The sequence below is a fragment of the Canis lupus genome, chromosome 16 (assembly GCF_003254725.2).
Source record: "Canis lupus dingo isolate Sandy chromosome 16, ASM325472v2, whole genome shotgun sequence".
In the NCBI taxonomy this organism is placed as follows: domain Eukaryota; kingdom Metazoa; phylum Chordata; class Mammalia; order Carnivora; family Canidae; genus Canis; species Canis lupus.
The window spans coordinates 38,572,034-38,591,575 of record NC_064258.1 but is presented as its reverse complement, the minus strand read 5'-3'; the positions used below and the strand labels follow the sequence as shown (position 1 = coordinate 38,591,575).

Here is a 19,542-nt window from a genome sequence, read left to right as displayed (position 1 = left end):
GTGTTCAATAATAACACATCTTTCAGGAGTATTTTTACCTTGAAAATTCAGTGATTTTTCTTTAATATTACTTTTGCTTTCCCCTTCTGGGGGTTAACTGACTCCTCTGACAGTCTTAAAATTTCTTGTTGACTTTTAATATATTCTTTGTATTCTCTAAAGAAAGAATCTGTACCCCCATGAAACTGAATAATTTATTTGACAATTTGTGGAGACTGTTACTCTATCCTAGGGTGAATACTCAACTTGAAAAGGGTTTGATCATTCTTTTATCACCCTTCAATTGTTGGTTTGGTATTCTTAGCATTACATTTTGGTCAATATATTGACAAGTAAATTTAAGAAAAACTATAAAGCATCTAGTTGTCCAAATAGGCAGCTTATACTTGGCATTGAGCCAAGTGAGCCGATTGGCTTTGCATTGTTTTACAGAGGGTGATAAAATTTTACGCTTAGCAAAACTTTTTAAGGGAGTAAACTCATTATAGACCTTCAGTTTCTAGATAGATAGATGATAGATGATAGATGATAGATAGATTAGATAGATAGATAGATAGATGATAGATAGATAGATAGATAGATAGATAGATCCTATATGCCTCAACTTCCAAAGAAGTTACACTACATTAAGTCACCCTATAATAACAAGAACATATATTATCAAAATATTTATTTACCTTAAAAATTTATTGAATCTATTTGTTTAGAGAAGGACTTTCTTTTTTAAATATTTTACTAAGTATCATTCTACTCATTTCAAGTACCAGCTCAGTTAGCTAGCTATGTGTTAGAGAGAGGTGAGGGAATACAATTCTGCTTGAGCAAAGCATCTAATGGCTTAAGAACGTAGTGAAATTTGGGATGCCCAGGTGGCTCAGTGGTTGTGCATCTGCCTTCAGCTCAGGGCATGATCCCAGGGTCTCCAGATTGAGTCCCACATCGGGAGCCTGCTTTTCCCTCTGTGTATGTCTCTGCCTCTCTCACTGTGTCTTTCAGGAATAAATAAATAAAATATTTTTAAAAAAGTATTTAGTGAAGTTTCATTTTGTAAAATGTATCTTTGTTTTCTAAAGGAACATAGCTTGGTTTTTGCTTAAACATTTCTGTGGGCTTACTTCTATTCATGTGTCCTTTTTAATAAATCCAGTATAACTTTTACATATAGTGTAATTGGAATACTCCACGACAATCTGAAAATTGCATTTGTTTTGTAAAATGTGGTATTTCAAATTCATATACTGAAGGTTACATAAGGCTAAATGTCTTTTCATAACATAAGTGCCTAAAGTATAGAAGGTAAGGTTTTAGCACACTCTGGAATCAAACACAAAGATGCAGCCAAGTATATGTCATGATGATGGTTAGGCTGCTTATTGAACATTTTGCAAGGTTAAAAGCCTGCTCTCTGCTTTTGCATTATGGTGCATTATTTAGAATGTCTAATGATTTTTAGATGTTAGGTTGCCAGCATGAAGAAGGCAAAGGCATGTCGCTGCAATAGTTTCTATAAACTGACCTATTTCTCATTTATTTCTATCATGACTTACATAATTTTCACACTTGAAGATCACAAAAGTTTGTCTGAATTACCTGAACATGTGGAAACTAGTTTAATACCTGTTTTCCCTGCTTGCAGGTAAACTAATCATTGGCATATTGTATTGATCCAGTGAAACATTTATGTTATTTCATGTTATATTGAATGTACTCTGTAAGAACTCACTATCACTAGATGAATTTTGAATGCTGTTTATTACTTGATATCATCTCAGCACTTAGTTTATTTGGAGAAAGAGTAAGCCTGTTGTTATAATTCTTCCTATCTTGTCTGTTAATTTACTGTACCTATAACCTCTAAATCTAGTGTTAATCTAGAACCTGTTAACTAACCTTGGTCATTTAGAATGTCAAGTGGATCTCTAAAAGAGTTAGTCTAGGGTTCAGAATTATCCTTTCAGTGTGATTTTAACTTTGTTTTAATACATAATTAGAAGGTTCCTGGGAGATTAGGGATGTAGACAGCATATGTAGAAGGTTTCAATGTAGAGAGAATTAATGCACTGGTCCATATTTGTAATGAAATATGCCAGACTAATGATTAGTGGTGTAACTTGGTGTCCAGAAAAACTGAATTGAAATAAAACAATGTCCTTTTCTTCCTCATAAGAACATACGTACTTTGTAATTATTTCCATTATAATCTTCATATGTGGATAAGATAGTATTTTGCTAAAGTTATCTTAACAATATGTAAATGATTGCTTAATACTCATATTCACTGCTAGGATATAAGGTAATCCTTTCAAAAATATAACATGATCTAGTAATTAATGGCACTTTTTTTTTTTAATAATACAACCTTACTGCTTTGGATGGTTTATATTTTAAAAGCCTAACTCTGGGGCACCTGGGTGGCTCAGTAGGCTAAGCAGCTGATCCTTGGTTTCAGCTCAGGTCATGACCTCAGTGTCATGAGATCAAGCCCCACATGGGAATCCACACTCAGCAAGGAGTTGGCTTCATTCCCTCTCCTCTGCTTCTGCCCCTCCCCCACTCAAGCTCTCACTCACTCTCTAAAATAAATAAATCTTGTAAAAATGAAAAAAAATAAAAGCCTAGGTTCAACCAAAATGTCTACAAGATTCTTATTTCAAACAGCTACCAAAAACCTCTGCCATTTCATTATTTAAAAGATATTGAAGGGCAGCCCGGGTGGCTCAGCAGTTTAGCGCCGCCTTCAGCCCATGGCGTGATCCTGGATACCCGGAATCGAGTCCCACGTTGGGCTCCCTGCATGGAACCTGCTTCTTTTTCTGCTTGTGTCTCTGCCTCTCTCTCTCTCTCTCATGAATAAATAAATAAAATCTTAAAAAAAAGATATTGAAGGAAGTTATCTTTTTATTGGTCTTGAATATGTAAATATACCTATCTATCCTTATCTATGTCTATGTGTATTTAAATCTGGATTTCTGGTGTTGCTTGGTATCAATTTAAATTATCACAGCATTTATTATCTCCTGTTAAATATGTGCTTATGCATATTAACATGATTTACTTATGATGCATTATTTTTCTATTTATGCCTTATTCATTCCAAAAAGTATAATGAAAATAACAAAAATTTGCGAAACTGTAGCAACATATAAACAATAATGCCATAAAAAGCAGGATTGGACATTTTTTTCTCAGACTTTAAAAGGCCATATAAGATTCGTTTATAAATTTTAGTGCCCAATTTAACATTGTGTTTAACTTTATAAACACTTAATATCCTTTTGGAAGAAGTACCATTTTAGTAAAAGCATAAATATTTTATGTTTTGCTCCTCTGTGTTTGCTTTTCAAATAGCATCTGTCTTTTATTTTATATGGAAAATAGAACAATTAAGAAAAACTGTAATACTTTTTACATGTAAAAATGACTTCCAAAAATCCACAGATTTCATGTCACAAATTCTACACTTTAATAGAAAAAAATCCCTTTAGTCCAATGTTCACTAATATTAAATTGATTAATTTATTACATATGGAAGTTTTTAGCTGTTTCTATAGGCTTAATATAGATAACTTACTCTGCAAAATGTTTTCTAATTCTGTGATTTAAAAAATACTTTTTGAATAATGGATCAACTTTGAGACACCGATAAAGATTGCTTTCTTCAAGTATGAATTCCACTAATCTTTGTAGGAAATATTATTAAAATTTATTTTTAAGAATGACTAGCAACCAAAATGAACAGTATGTGCTCTGCTATTATCATATACAATGGATCATAGTTGTTTATGACTTCACTGGTAATCTTGCAGTGTATAAACTCTGAATTTGCAAACATTAGTCCTTCACACAGGAGCACATACACACACATGCATCCTTACTTTTTAGAAGGATCTGATGTTTCCAGATACCTGCTTGTCTAACTTCAGGTCACTCACCATTCTATCCTTAAAAATAAGCATAGTTTATTTTACATTTATTTCTTCTCACCTCTCCTCTCTATACTTAAAGCTGCTTCTTTTTTTTTTTTTAAAGATTTCATTTATTTATTCATGACACACACACACACACAGAGAGAGAGAGAGAGAGAGAGGCAGAGGGAGAAGTAAGCTCCATGCAGGGATCCTGATGTGGGACTCTGTCCAGAGACTCCAGGATCATGTCCTGGGCGGAAGGCAGGCGCTAAACCTCTGAGCCACCTAGGGATCCTGACTTTAAGCTTCTTTTGTATATTTTTGAATAATAAGCTTATTTTTATGTAAAAATGGTATATAATGAGAACTGTGACTTCTAGTAGATTTGCGGACTCTCTATCCTAAAATAAAGTCCCACACAACCTATATGTATATGATTGAATGTTTTCATTCATTAATAGAGAAACCATAAGTTAAAAAAAAAAAACAAAGAAAAAAGAGAATTGAAAAGATAAGAGGCTGTGAAAAGTGAAATCAGAGTTTCCCATAATAATAATTAACTATACCTATAACTTCAAGCCATGGGAATTAAGAACCAGCTGAATAGCATAAGAAACATCAGGCCATTACAATTACAAATACTTTGTCCTTTGTGAATTTGTAAATGTTGTCCTGCCCTCTTGAATTCATATCATCCCAGATAGGCACGGTCCTCCAGTGTCTAGCAGGAGCAAACACAAATCTTCTCCAGAAGGATACTTCCTTACTCCAGGCCCCTGGAAATTCTTATATGTTAACCATGGGCTAAACAACAAATGACAAAATCAAATGACAAAAAGACAAAAGAAACAACAAAATGACAAAAAGAAACAAAACGGGAATGGGCCAACACAAGACAAATTCAACACAAACAATGATTCCCTAACTTAGCTCTCTAAATTATTTCTGCAATTAGAATTTTCAGGTACAGAATATTGAAATACTAATATAATAATGTTTAGGAAACAACTGGAATAATAAGAGAGGAAATACAAACAACATGTCAAGTTAACACTATATTTAAAAATCATTCAAAGATAGAATTATTATGATATTAACATTATTTTGAAAATTATTGGGTCCGTAGTTGCTAAAACTTTAAGATCTGAAATCCATCAGAGACTCTTTAGGTCAGAAGTCAGTAAACTGTGTATGCAAATGTCTGCCTTTTTTTTTTTTTAATGAGATTTTAGTGCAATACAGACATGTCCATCCATGTCTTGCTTGAGGCTACTTTTGAGCTAAAGAAGAAGATCTGAATAGTTGCAACAGCGACTGTGTGATCTATAGAGTCTAAAGTATTCACTATGTGTCCCTTTAAGAAAAACTTTGCTAATCTTACCTCTAAATGAAACCATTTTGATTAATTACTCCTAAGAGAAAAATACACTGTTAAATATCTCTGTTAAGTGTATCATTTAACAAATCAATCTGTAGCATCATAATGTTCTGAAAGTTTATCAGTGTTATGAGAAATGTCAGTATGATTATTGAAGGAGAGGAATGTGGAGAAAATTTAAGACAGGGAGGGAGGGCACTGAGGTGGGGTGGCCTTGGGTGGACACACTGAGATGGTCACCTCCTTCTAGAAGAAAATGAAGGATACTGTATCAGAATAGGCATACTCCTATTAACAAATAATTCTGGTATCTCATCAGTTAATTCAAATACAAAAATGATTTATCTGTCAGTTCCCAATCAGGTAGCATTGATAAGACTGGTGTCCCAGACCCACACAGCCATTTAGAGGCCTAGGTTTTCTCCACGCTTTGTGCCACAACACCTGAGGCCTGAAACAGAAAAGTTAGCATGCGGCTGGCAGGCTTTGGTAGTTCAGGCCTACAAATATCTTATATCACTTCTGCCTGTATTTCCCTGACTACAACTTTGGTTGTATGGCCATACCATCTACAAGAAAGAATAGAAAACATTGCCTGACTGCTGTGTGCACAGGAAAAAAATGTCACGGGTTAGTGTTTCCCATGGAGGTTGGGAAGCAGAGGGCAAACACATCCTAATTTATAAATCTGTGGGTTAAACATAGGCTTGCCATGCTGTGGGGAATAGTTCAAAACTAATTTTTCTGAGACAGCTGCAATTTTCTGCTTGATCTATGGGTTCAGGCCACACTGTAAATATAGAAGCTTCTAGGGGATCCCTGGGTGGCGCAGCGGTTTGGCGCCTGCCTTTGGCCCAGGGCGTGATCCTGGAGACCCAGGATCGAATCCCACATCAGGCTCCCGGTGCATGGAGCCTGCTTCTCCCTCTGCCTGTGTCTCTGCCTCTCTCTCTCTCTCTCTGTGACTATCATAAATAAATAAAAATTAAAAAAAATATATAGAAGCTTCTAGTAAGTAGCTCTCTATTCCTACACCTCAACCAAACAGATCCCATACTATTCAGTCATCTGCAGATAAGTACCATGGTATCACTTGGGAGATTGTTAGGCATGAAGAGTCTCAGGCTTCACCCCAATCTGAATGTAGAAAGATCCTCAGATGATTTGTATGAGCATTACAAAGTTCTAAGAATCAGGTTAGAGTAATTTCTGTAGTCCTGTCATGTGCTAATTGGTCTGACATATTCTAGATGTTCACTGACCACAGATGCTTAGGTTACCATTTTTATACAGCAAAAAAAGTATAATTAATTTCACATTTCTTCTAGCCCAAAAACCTGTTGTCATTAGATTTTCCTGTTAAGAGACCAAGGGAATAAAAAAGAGAGACCAAAGATTATTCCTTATATTATCTTAACATAAAAAAAAAAAATGTCAGAAGCTTGAAAGTGCTATTGTCCTTTGAAAAAGTAATCCCAGGGATACTTTCTACCATTTTATTTAGTTGACAAAGAAAAGATGAAAATTGCTATAGGTTTTCAAAGTAATGATTATACAAATTGAGTGAGGATTTATTCATATATATACATATATATACACACATATATCTATATATATGCATATATTTGCACAGTTGTCTTATCAAAGGTATAACCATAGTTAGCAAAATGTTTCAAAACATGGAAAATCATAGATAATCATACAATCACAATACATGCCATCTAAGGGTCAGTTTTATGCCTAATATTCATATACATATTTCTACCATGTTCCTTTAGTAATTAATATGGATACTATATTAGTCTGGATTCTCCGGAGAGTCTATATATAGGTTTTTGTGAGATAAATCAAATACAAAAATTATCTACACAAAAATTATAACCTATTATAGGTTTTCTTTATCTTTCTCTCTAAAATATATGCATTATTATATTATTTTATAATAATATGTATAATTATATATTTATTATAAGGAATTGGCCCACATAGTTATGGATGCTAAGAAGTCCTAGGATCTGCAGTAAAAAAGCTGGAGACCCAGGAGAACCAATGGTATAGTTCTAGTCCAAGTCTAAAGACCTGAACCAGAAGAGCTGATGGTATAAATTCTACTCTGAGTTTGAGTCAGAAAGCAGAAGCCTGATGTCCCAGTTCAAAGACATTCAGGCACAAAGAACAAATTATCTTACCCATCTCTTTTGTTCTATTTAGGTCCTTGATGGATGTGAGGCGAATACACATCGAGGCAGGCAATCTGCTTTATTCAGTCTACTAACTTTAATTTTAATCTCATTCAAAAAAATCTGACAGATACACCCAGAATAATGATTAACCAAATATCTGGGTACCCCTGACCGCATTAAGTTGATATATTAAAGTAACCATCACAGGTACTATAATTGTGTTGTACTTATTTAATTTTATAACCAAATGTTTTTCTTATTAACTATTTTGTCACCCCATTATCTTTTGTTACTAGGGAAAAATGTTTGTCATAATCATAATATTTCTGATTTCTCTCAGCTGTTTCAGTAACAGCATAGATGCACACGCATAGGCATGCGTGCCATATACACATAATCAATTAAAAGTTGGTCCTATTATTTTGGATACTAGAAGTGCTTCATCAACCAACTAGAATTTAAGAGAAAGATTTGTTGTTATTGTTCTTGTTGTTTTTCCTGTTTTTAACTAGAAGAAACTTAACTAATAAGAATGAAGACATTTCTAAGTGAAATCCAAAAATTATTTTTCTTTCACATTCTCTACCCCATTCCCTTCCTCAACATAGGCATTTTTTTAAATATTTTAAGAATGCCCTTCTTTAGTGCCAATTTCAAGCAAGGTAAAAGAAAAGCAATTTAATTGAGACATACCACCTTGCTTAACTCTCTATTTTTCCTCATCTTTTGCATTTATATGAGATAAAGTCTGTTTCATTTACCAACACTTATGTAGCATACCCTGTAGTATTTCATTACAAAAAAAGTAGGAAAGCTTTGTATTGTCCTTGTCCTGAAATACTTACTAATTCATCATTGGTTAGTTCCATTTCTAGAAAACTTAAATAGGTCCTTGTTCCATATAAATAAGTGATTTAAGAGGATTGATTCTCTTAATTTTTTAGGGCATATGAACCAGTTAAACAGAAGATACTTGCATATTCTCTGAAGTTTCTTTCTGCCTGTCAGAGTGAGTACAATTTATACATTCTAGTGAGGCAACCCCCAGTCTCCTTTACCTCATCAACTGGGGTAGACGTCATTCAGGCTCTTGTTAGGCAGAGAGTGAACAAAAGGTTGGCACCCTCAAACTCCTGGGAAGGCAAAATCAGCCTGAAGAAACTGAAAGAGTACCTAAAAAGGCAAAGCAGGAACTCAACAAAGAGATGGAAAGAAGAAACTATTTCCCTGGTGCAGTGAATGTCACCTGAGAATTTAATGTCACCTGGTTAAAGCAACAGTGGCCTTTCATTGATATGGATCTTTATGAATTTAGGTAAAGATAATACCTTTCCCTTTTAGGATACTGATTCAAGAAGCATTCGTTTTCTAAGCCTATCCATGGATAAAGGTTGAGTTGGAACAATTTGAATGATAAACAGTGGCATGATCTCCGAAGGTTCCCTGTGAATGGACCTTGTGTGCAAAACTGCTCCTGGTGGCATTATTGTGAAGATACAGTCATCCATAGCAGTTGGGATAAGGTGGCCCTCAGGAGGAGTATGTGGAGACTACTTTGTTTACTGTGTGGCTTTACAGAGGCAAGAAGGAGCTAGAAGAGCCATCCTAGAAGTCATAGGTCATTCTCACAAGATATTCCTTATAGTGACCTCCATGCCTTAATAATTTATAACAACAAAAAAAAACTAATGAAAATGATGCATTCTCAATAAAAGTATTGGAATAAAATATTGTGCTTCTGTAGAAGCACAGAAAAGCTGATTGGTGAATCTATGCTCTCTCCCCTTCACTACTTCATATTCAGGTTAAGATGTGAGCACTGAGAATTTGAGGAAGTTAATTTAACATCTGTAGATAAGATTCCTTTTCATGGTCAGTACTTCTGCTTTGCATTCTGAAGGAAACAAAATTTCAAGTAATTGTTTTCTTAACCAAAAAATTAAAAAATTGCTTGTTTTTCAGCTTCTTAAGTGGATCAAATGCTTAGGGAAAGGGATGAAGTCTGCCTTGTGCAGAGATAATGACTATAAATCACATCATAATGTGATAGGACTTGTTCCACATACATGGTTTTGTAGAAACCTTGCTGTGGTGGGGAAAAAAGTTTGCAAGAGCTTGGTTAAGTTCTGTGTGGCCTGAACACAAATGCAGGCAAACACAGGTAGCCCGAGTGCATTATATTGTAAATGTGCTCAGTTCAATTCATTCACTCAGCAGACATTTATTGAACATGAACTAGGTGCCAAGCAGGACACAAACTATGCGTTCAGAAGATTGCATGTGTAAAAGAAAATGACAACACACTGTGCTTTCAGGACAGTCCAGTCTAACGGAGGATATAAACAAAGGAACGATCAAAACAAAGCAAGGCAAAAATCTTGTGACAAGTACCGTGATAGACATCAACGCTGATTGAGAAACTGGTGAGTGGGAGGTGGATTTTAATTCTGGAAGAGCACGGATGCTTCACAAGCGATCTAACTGTGAGCTGGAACTAGAAAAATATCTATAATTTTGCCAATTATGGAGAAGTGGATAAGAATTTCAGGCATGGGGAACATAAGATGAGAAGGCACGGAAGTAGCATACATTCAGAAACATGGGAAATTTGTGTCATTCTGTCTGGTGAAGGGGTATGAAACCAAGCTAGAAAACAGAATTGGATCATATTATAAATTAGTATCTTATATGTTAGGAATGTGATTTTTTTTCTCCAAGCTGGGAATAAGGAATCAGTAGATGTTTTTAGTTTGTTTTGTTTTAATTCCAACATGCCAATGTCTTTAAAGATGTTTTAGAAAAATACCATTGGATGTGAAGAATTAATGTCAGGAGAATGTCGTTGTTGCAATGTGAGTTATGAGTCAGTTACGGGGATGGTTACACAAAAAACAAGAAAGGGATATTGAAGAGACAGTTCTAACATAGCTGATTGAATATTGAGGAAAAGCAAAATAGAGGATTTGGGGAGTGATATACGCTTATTGCAAATTTATAACATTTCTGTCATTGAAGATGAGAAACTTCACCTGGTAAACCTCAGGCCAAACTGTATAAATTCGAGAATGACATGTCAAATTCATGCCATTTGCACCAAACACGATGGATCATTAATTATGTTCTCTCTCAGTATAACAAGTAGGGAGACTCTCATAAGTGATACATTCTAAAATATGTGTATAGAGGGCAGTTCAGGGTCATATACTCTTGCTCTAGAACCTGAGAAAACAAAATAGGGCAACATGAACCAGACTCTTACTGAAACATGGATGATTGGCAGTGCGGAGCTCACGTCTTACATTCCAAGACAGTGTATGTGTCAGATTGTCCTTTTAGAGATTGCAGTGTTTAATTTTAAATCATGCTTTCTTCACTTATGTTTTAAACTTATTTTCACATTTTGGTATGACATTGTAGAAAGCCTAGAGTTTAATCACCACCAAAGAGGCAGTGTCTCAGTGGGAGATTCTAGTTCAAATTGCTGGGTTCAAATACTTCGTCTGTAGGTTATTACCTGTGTGATTTAGAGCAAGTGACTTATACTTTCTTTATGGAGGTTTATTCATTTGCAAAACAGAAGTGATAGTAGCTGGTACTATTATTAGTAGAATACTATAATTACAGTGAGGAATAAATAATAAATGCAAACACTAATAGTTCCTTTAGCAAAGGCTAGCTACTAATTGAAGTATTTTGTGTATATGGTCTCATTAATTCCTTATAAAAAGCCCCAAAATTCTGTGTTATTGCCCTATTTGCAGATGAAGGAATCACAGTACAGAGATGTTGAATGATTTGCCAACCCAAGCAGAAGGTGTTTGGCAGACTTACCATTTGAACTCAAACAGGGGGTGCACTGTCTGTCTTGCAACCTGTTTAGTTTTTGATTCTTTCATGGGTGGTTTTATTTTAAGCAACTGACAATATGAGTTCATACCTGTAAAGTGTTTAGAATGGAGTCTGGCGCGAGGAAGTGCCAGTAGGTGCTAGCTGCTGCTCCTATGACAACTATATCTACAACTTAATAGGGGTGAAACGACAAGTATCTGAAGCTGAAATGCCTTCTATACATACAACACCTAATATGTGCACAAAAACTGATGTGGAGATCAGTAAAACTGATACTTTGTGAGAAAAGTCTCCATTACAACAGCTTACCACTAGTAGCATTCTCTGGGTTTTTTCATTGTTTTGTTTTTGTTTTTTTTAAATTTATGTGGTTATTGTCTAGCTTTATGTGGTAGGTTATGAACTCCAGAAGAAAAAAAAGTGAGTATCCCTTGTTTCTGTTGTTTTACCCAGTAACTAGCAAATAGCTGGACACACTGCAGGTAATCAGTAAATGTTTAAGATAAGCAAATGAGAAGAAAAGAGTCTTTTTTTTTTTTTTTTTTACCTTAGTCACTTGCACTGCCTCTGACAAAAACATTGAAATAAGAAATATTGCATTATTTTCCTAAAACTATTAGTAAGGTTTCATTCAGGCCTTCGGCATAAAGAAGGTGTGCATGATGAATCATAAATGGGGGCTTCAGGTCCCCTTCATGGTACCAGTTCTTTTCTCCCTGTCTCCAACATGCTTGTCTCAAGAGTAGCTAAGAAGGCAGAGGGGTTTCTGAGAGTTACAGCCAATATGCCAGGCAGCTCCAAATCACTGTGATATACTCACCGTAATACCTGCCATAAGAAATCTGTTGGTTTTGGAGAGCAGATATTTGAATCAAAAGATGCAGCCTTTTATTTCTCCATAAAGATATTTTTATTAGTATATTGTGCGGAATAATACACCACCTACTTACTTACCCTTACACAGAATTTAGTATGTCTTATTCCAACTCCATCAGATGATACTACCGAATCAGCTTCTTTCCTTTGTGTTCAGCAAGAATAAGCTCTAACAGAGTACTGCTAGGTTTCTTTTAATGTCTGAAGTTGGACCCCAGCTTTCAAAGTCTTGAAATACAAGAATGTTATGCCAAGGACTGTAAGGAGGGAATGTAGAGCAGAGAGTGGAAAGCAATGATTCCTTAGTGGAGATTGAGATGAACACAAGAAAGGAGATATAAAGCATTCTTAAATGTCACTTTTTTGGTACTAATTTTTACTTAAATGAAAAGTGCTTAGTATTAGATTTACAGATGGATAATGATTGTATCTTCTTTAGGTATTGCTATCATTTTTATCATGTGTTTTTTATCACATATGTATATTTTAATTAGTACAGGGTCATCCATAAGCCATGGTTCTAAGCCCCAGAGATGTTATTGTACTGATATATAATGCAGAAAATGATACTGTGATTTTTCAGTGAAGATGAACTCACATGCATTACATTTCGTTTAACAAAACTAATTGTTGTCTTTAAGTGTTTGTTCATTCATTCATTCTTTCTTTCTTTCTTTCTTTCTCCTGTTCAATCTCTACCCCCAATTTGGGGCTCAAACTCATGACCCCAAGATCAAGAGTTACATTCTCTTCCATTTGAGCTAGCCAGGCACCCCAATAGTCACTTGTTTTGATTCAGTTAATTTTATTTTAACAAGTCGGTATAACATAATAATATATTAATGTCCATGTGACTACTGCATAGAGAATTGTTCATTACCCTGATAGGTACGTGATTCGAGTTTTAGTAAAAACATTGCTACTTTTATCATAGTGAAGTTTAAATCTGGATATAAATATTTAATTCTGAAGGGAAATTTAGTGGACTCATGTTAAGAGAAGGAATGAATGCCAAGGGGAGAACCTCATTTCTATGGTTATGGTAAGAGAAAAGTAGATTGAAATATTATAAATAAAGACATATAATGATTAAACTTTCACTTCCAGCTCAAGTCTAACTCTCTACTAAGTCAGATGAAATTCTTATTGCCTTTTATAAAGGACTATTCTCTCATCTTAAAATATTTAGTAAGGCAATAATTATTTTAATATACATACATTGTTTTGAAATTATACAATGTTAAAGGTTATGCTTTTTATGCTATAGTTCACAGAAATTTAGGCTTAGCAAAGCAAATAAAAGCATATACTGTCATCAACTTTTAAAAATCTAAACATTCGTTACATATTTTATTTCATAAAAATATTAAAACAATCTGAATTAAATTTCAGTCAATATATTTTTATGGTATTTTGAACTACAAGCTACTTTATGGCATCTGCTGTTTCTTCCTTTCACATTAATTTTATTTGATTCAAAACCCCTTTTTAAATGTGTGAGTTACATGTAATTAATTCTACTAACATAAAATAGAATTTTTGTGTGCTTTTAAGAACCATGTTCCTTGTGCAGTATCCTTACTGGCTATAATTGTATACAGTCCTTAGTCCATTGCCTATACTGTAACCAGAATTTGAACATATTGTTTGAAAGGAAAGATGGAATTAATTTAAAATACGTTAGATATTTTCAAAGATGGATGTCTGTAGTATAGGAATGCCTATGGAATAAATGGACTAATTACATTTTTGGAAACTGTACAGATAACACTTTTGATTTGTAGCACAAGAAATGAATTATGGTAATAAACATAGAGAATGAAATTAACTATAGTGGCTTTTGTCCAATCAGGTCTCACTTTACAGAATAAATGTATTCTTCAAAATGTGGAAAATTTATTTTAAAAAATCAAATCTTAGTTTACACAGAGTAGCAAAACTTACTTTAAAATAAAGCTCATGTGTGCATGTGTACGTGTGTGTGTGTGTGTATTTCTTTATTCAGTGCTTTGCATCTAGTCAGATGTGGTACAAATCAGCTTTAGGAAAAAGCCTATAAAGTCCGTCTATGTATATCCAAATCACGAATCCTAATCATGAAAATTTTTATGTGGTTTGTATATAAAAGCATTTGTGTGTTTACATTGACATAGAAGTGACATATCACCTAGGTGTAAGGATGGTATTGGGAGAGATTTTCATAGAATTTTATTACCTGGATTAAAAGCTCCATGAAGGCAGGTATTGTTCTCTTTTGATCACTAAACTGTCTCAAACCTCTAGGACATTACAGCATGCACAGTGAGCACTCAATAAATAGTTGATGAAGGAATGGATGGACAGTTTGTAAATGATCACCCTCCTTATGTTATAGATCATAAAAATGAAAATTTAGGCAGCTGTAAGTTACTTGTCTTATGTAGTGGTGGCAAAAGGCCAATATGCAGGTTCCTAAGGCAGTGGGTATTATCATTCAATAAATTATTTCACTGTTAAATTAATGATAAAAGTAAACATATAGTCAAGGTTAAATATTCTAAATGAGAACTTCCAGGCAAACATCTTACATTCTTATATTCTATATACCCCCTATATAAACCATTCTGTGATTTACAGGGCATTTCCACATAAGGTAAATAAACAAGTTAATATCATTTATTATGAAAATTTACTTACCCACTTGGTAAATACCTAGTAGATTTTTCAGCAGTATGCTGAATAGTGAGGATATAATTGTATGCAGATGACTGCCATGGTCCCTGTCAAATGGACATTTCCTTTTGTGACATAAACAAACAAAACTAAGTAAACACATACGTATGCAAGATAAATCTGCCTTGTGGTAAATGCTTTGAACAAAATAAATGGAGACTGGGAGTTTGGGGATTGAATGCATTTGTTGGGGAGGCAATTTTGATAAGATGACATTTAAGCTGGGATCTGAAAGTTGCAAATTCAACTTAAAAACGAACTTCCTCATTTGGGTAGGGTCTAAAACATCTCCATAGGTAGGCATATATTCCATTGGGAAATGGAGAGGGGAGGAGTTACTATCCTGTACGTTGTGCTGACAATAATCGGTGGAATTGGCAATTACTGCATCAAATAGTTAATGTCCATTTTCTGAAGTGGAAACATCCCTACCCTGTCAAGTAGTCATTATGAAACACTCATATTGTTTTATATTGTTTAGTCAGTGTTTGGGATGTTAAAATAAATGCTTAATATAAAACAAGGAAATAGAATTTTGGTAATACCCAAACAAATGCAGTATAGTTGTATATATTAAATTTGACTCTATTTCTATTTTTATTTGATTTCTTTATTTTATACATGTTTCCCAGGATAGTCCACTGGTCTTACAGTCTGACAGGAATGTAACAGTCAATGCAAGGAATCACATGGGGCAGTTAACTGGACAGCTGACAGTAGGTGAGTGCTTTGGGGGTAAAGGTTGCTCAGACCATCTTACTCCATTTAAAACTTTGTGTGATTGTTTAAATTAGGGAAAGCAAAAGTATATTATTTCTCTAATATAAAGCTAGACATTCTTTTTCATCCCAACTATCTTGCATATGATTTTATTTTTCGTAAGTTAATTATGGTTTCCTCTATTTGGTAGTTCTTACTCTTGTTAATATGTTACTATAAGACAATTATATATATTTTGTTGTTATTACTCTTGAATTATGAAATGCACCAGTTTCCTAACAAATATCTTCCTAGTGTATGTTAAGTTATAGTAAACAGACTAAAACACATGAGATATAACATCATGTGTCTATGTATCTTTTGTTTTAGGTAAATAATTTTCTAGGAAATATTATCTGCTAATGTAAATTAGAAATGACTTATTAAATGAATATAATAAATCCTAACTTACCAATTACTTATAAAGTTGGTGTTGAGAGTATTTATATTTTAAGATGTTTGAGCTTTAGAAGTTATAAATATGATAATGATAAAATATTATTAATGTTTTCTCATTATTGTCAAATATTAGTGATTCATATTACATGGCATTATTATTTGACTCCATTTTTATAAGAAAACAGACAAATAAAAAGTCAGTTTTAATTATGTAAAATAAATAAAATATGTGATTTGTGTATAACTATAAAATATCTTTAGAATACTGAACTTTTTTGTGGGGAAATTACCTAATATTGATAATATATGTGTGTATATAAAAGTATATTATAAATAGTAAATTACAGTCTTGAGGAATGAGTTTTCCTTATCTTAATGAAAAATTAATGAGCACCTTAATACAAATATATGCTTCCAATAGTTCTTTTTAAATTACACAAGAACATGGCATGTGAAGAGTGAGATTTATAAGCATTAATTTGTGTCTACTCACTTTGTAGGTACATGAAACACTTTCAATATGCTATTTGCTTTAATGAAGCCAAAAATACAATTTATATTTTAGTATATATGTATTTCCAAAAAATATAATTGTACTTTATTTGTAATAACTCAATTTTATTTGACATAATGTTCACATCATAGAAGTTGGTCATTAGTCATCAAGAGTCAAATAGTGGAGGATAAAAATAAAAGGAGGATAAACTGAAAAGTTGAACAATAAATATCAATGGGCAGAGTTAGTTTTGTTTTACTTTTTTTTTCTTTTCTTGGTACTCTCTCTCATTTAAATTTCAGTCACACTCAATCACGTTTGGGAAATCCAGAATAGCTGCTATGTGGGTCCTGTGGCATAATCATGATAAGAAGGTCCATAATGTCACATCTATAACATCATCTCAGTAAAACTTTAATGCTATTTGGATATTAAATAATTGCAATGTCATTGTTCTAAATATTTACTTTTAAAATCTGCTTTAAGTCACAATCTTATGCTTCATCTAAAATCACGTATATCAAAAAAATAAAAATAAATAAAATCATGTATATCATTATAATTCTCCTTATTTAATGCTCAATAAATTTTGGAGAATAAGTTCACTGCTAGAAACTGCTAACTTTTAATGTCAGAATCATTTACTCATCTTGGATATCTTCACTTCCATTTATCAGAAATCAGTGACATATCCAAATTATATAGAAACCTTAATTACAGTCTGTAATCTCTCATTTTTCTGTCTTTCTTCATTACTTCTTCAAAGCTTAGAGTTATGGCTGCCTTAAATAAGTTTTACTATATGATAATAAGACTGTAATTTGCAATAAATTAAACAAAGTGATACTAAGACTTAGTACTAGTTTGTTTTTCATAATTCACAATTTGAGGATTAAACACCACATAAAATAAAAACCATTATAGACAGCTTCTGCAGGAGAGTTGACTATTTGGTTTCCTCTGAGGTCTGAGGTCCTACGTTGCCCAAGGGGATTCACAAGAGAGCCAGTCAGGGAGTGGGCATATTGAGTGGCAGGTATGTTTTAGTACTGGTCCTGTGCCTTTTCTAGCAGCTGTCAATTAGCTATATACACCTAAAATCAAATCTGTTTTACTTGTGATAAGAGAAGTTGTACTTGATGAGAACAATTAGGCATTAAGATTCTATAAGGAGAATATTTTTGTTGTTTCCTCAGGATTTTGAGTCAATATACACTAATAATAAAGTCCATATACTGAAACAACCATTTAAAAATACTATAAGTTTATAGAGATAAAAATTAAAAGGTACATGTATACAAAAATACATGAAAAATTAGTACATCCTTTATCCATATGGAAGGTATTTGTATCCTATATAATGATTAATTAAACCATATTGACCTTTCTAGTAGTAAAGGTGTAAAGAAAAATCTGAATAATGGCATGATCCTACTATGTTTAAGGAGAAACATCTGAGTTTTTTTATGAAAAACAAGGTATTTTTTTTCTCACATACACTGAGCAAAATGTACACATTGTTTAAAGAAAAGTGGATGACATAGTGTACATATTTTTAACAACCCTACATCAGAAGAAACATAGGCCTGCTAATAGTATGGCATCATGCTTTAAAGAATGCTCAGAGTGTGACCGCGAAGTACAGTGAGATAAATTAATTGTGGGAGCAAAAAATAGAACATGTTTACTGGTTCAAGTAATTCAGGAATAAAAATTTAAGCTTATCTGCAAGTGATGATATATATGTCTATTAAGTATTCCTTACGATATATATTTTCACCTGAGCTTGTCATTGGCCAGATGAAGTGAGAGCCCAAAATGTTAGTGTTTGTGTCTGAGTCTTTTCATTTCAGAAGTGAATTGATGATTAAATTGATATCCTTTAGTGAAAACTGAAGACCCTAAGACTCTTAACTATGTTGATACTCTTCTGCCCACCTCGGTATATTTCCAACATCCAAGACAGGCAAGCAGGCGTGCACATGCACACACACATAACACACACACACAGCACACAGGCTCCCCCACAGAATTTGTATAAGGAAAGTACTGGGAAACAAAGCCAGCACAGCATTTAAAGAAACACTTTGAGTCTGCTACTATACACAGATTGAGTGAGACATCGGCATTTTATCCAATACAATGTGCTACAAGACAATTTAAGTGTAGAAACTTTTCTAAAAATATTTACTAATCACCTATCATGGCAAAATAAACCATCAGCAATGCAAGCAGTGAATAAAATTGCATAGTTTCTAAAATGAATCACATAATCTTAATAATAACTATGCTACTATCAAGAATTTATTGTACAATGTTTATTATATTGTTTAAACCATGAGCATTTTTTTAATGTTCCACAAGTTTAATTTAATCTGTTTATCCAAAGATTTCACAATGCCTGTCACAAAACATTCTTGCTAGAAAGACACTTTGATTTTGACTAATTATTAAGAGATGTTATGGAAAACCAAAAAGAATCAGGACATAAGTTCAATGAAAATTATTTTCAAACCACAGGAATATATGGATTTTCTCTAATATCAATATTGTGAGGGATGATCATGTGATTTATATATCAAAATGTTCTAGAAGAATATATTCACTTAGAAATAATACCTTAGTCAGAAACTAGCTTTAGAAAGGAATTATATTTTGATAGTTAAGATCATGGATTCTGGAGCCAACTAAATCCCAGATCTGTCACTCCCGGCATTGGGGCCCATATAGGTTACTCGGGGCATTCTCCATTCTCTAGGCTTCCATGAGGGTAATATGAATGTTCATCTCATATAGTAGATGCGAGAATTGAGTAAGTGAACACATGTGAAGTACTTGGGAGCACTTCCTGGAGCATAGTATGCATTACATATACATCATTATTGTAGTTTTTATTAGATCTGTATGTAAATAATTCTATATATAATTGGCCAGGCTTATTGGTTTTACTTTTCTTATCTATAAAATGAATATTTTGTTAGA

General features: G+C 33.4%; 1 protein-coding gene across 1 annotated transcript in view; it reads left to right on the top strand.

Annotated features, from left to right (window-relative positions):
* SGCZ (sarcoglycan zeta) overlaps window positions 1-19,542 on the top strand; it is a 459,941-nt gene that overhangs the window by 318,723 nt on the left and 121,676 nt on the right. The window contains exon 3 of the mRNA XM_035699786.2: window positions 15,539-15,626. Coding sequence (XP_035555679.2) covers window positions 15,539-15,626 — 88 coding nt within the window. The remainder of the gene's footprint in view (window positions 1-15,538; window positions 15,627-19,542) is intronic.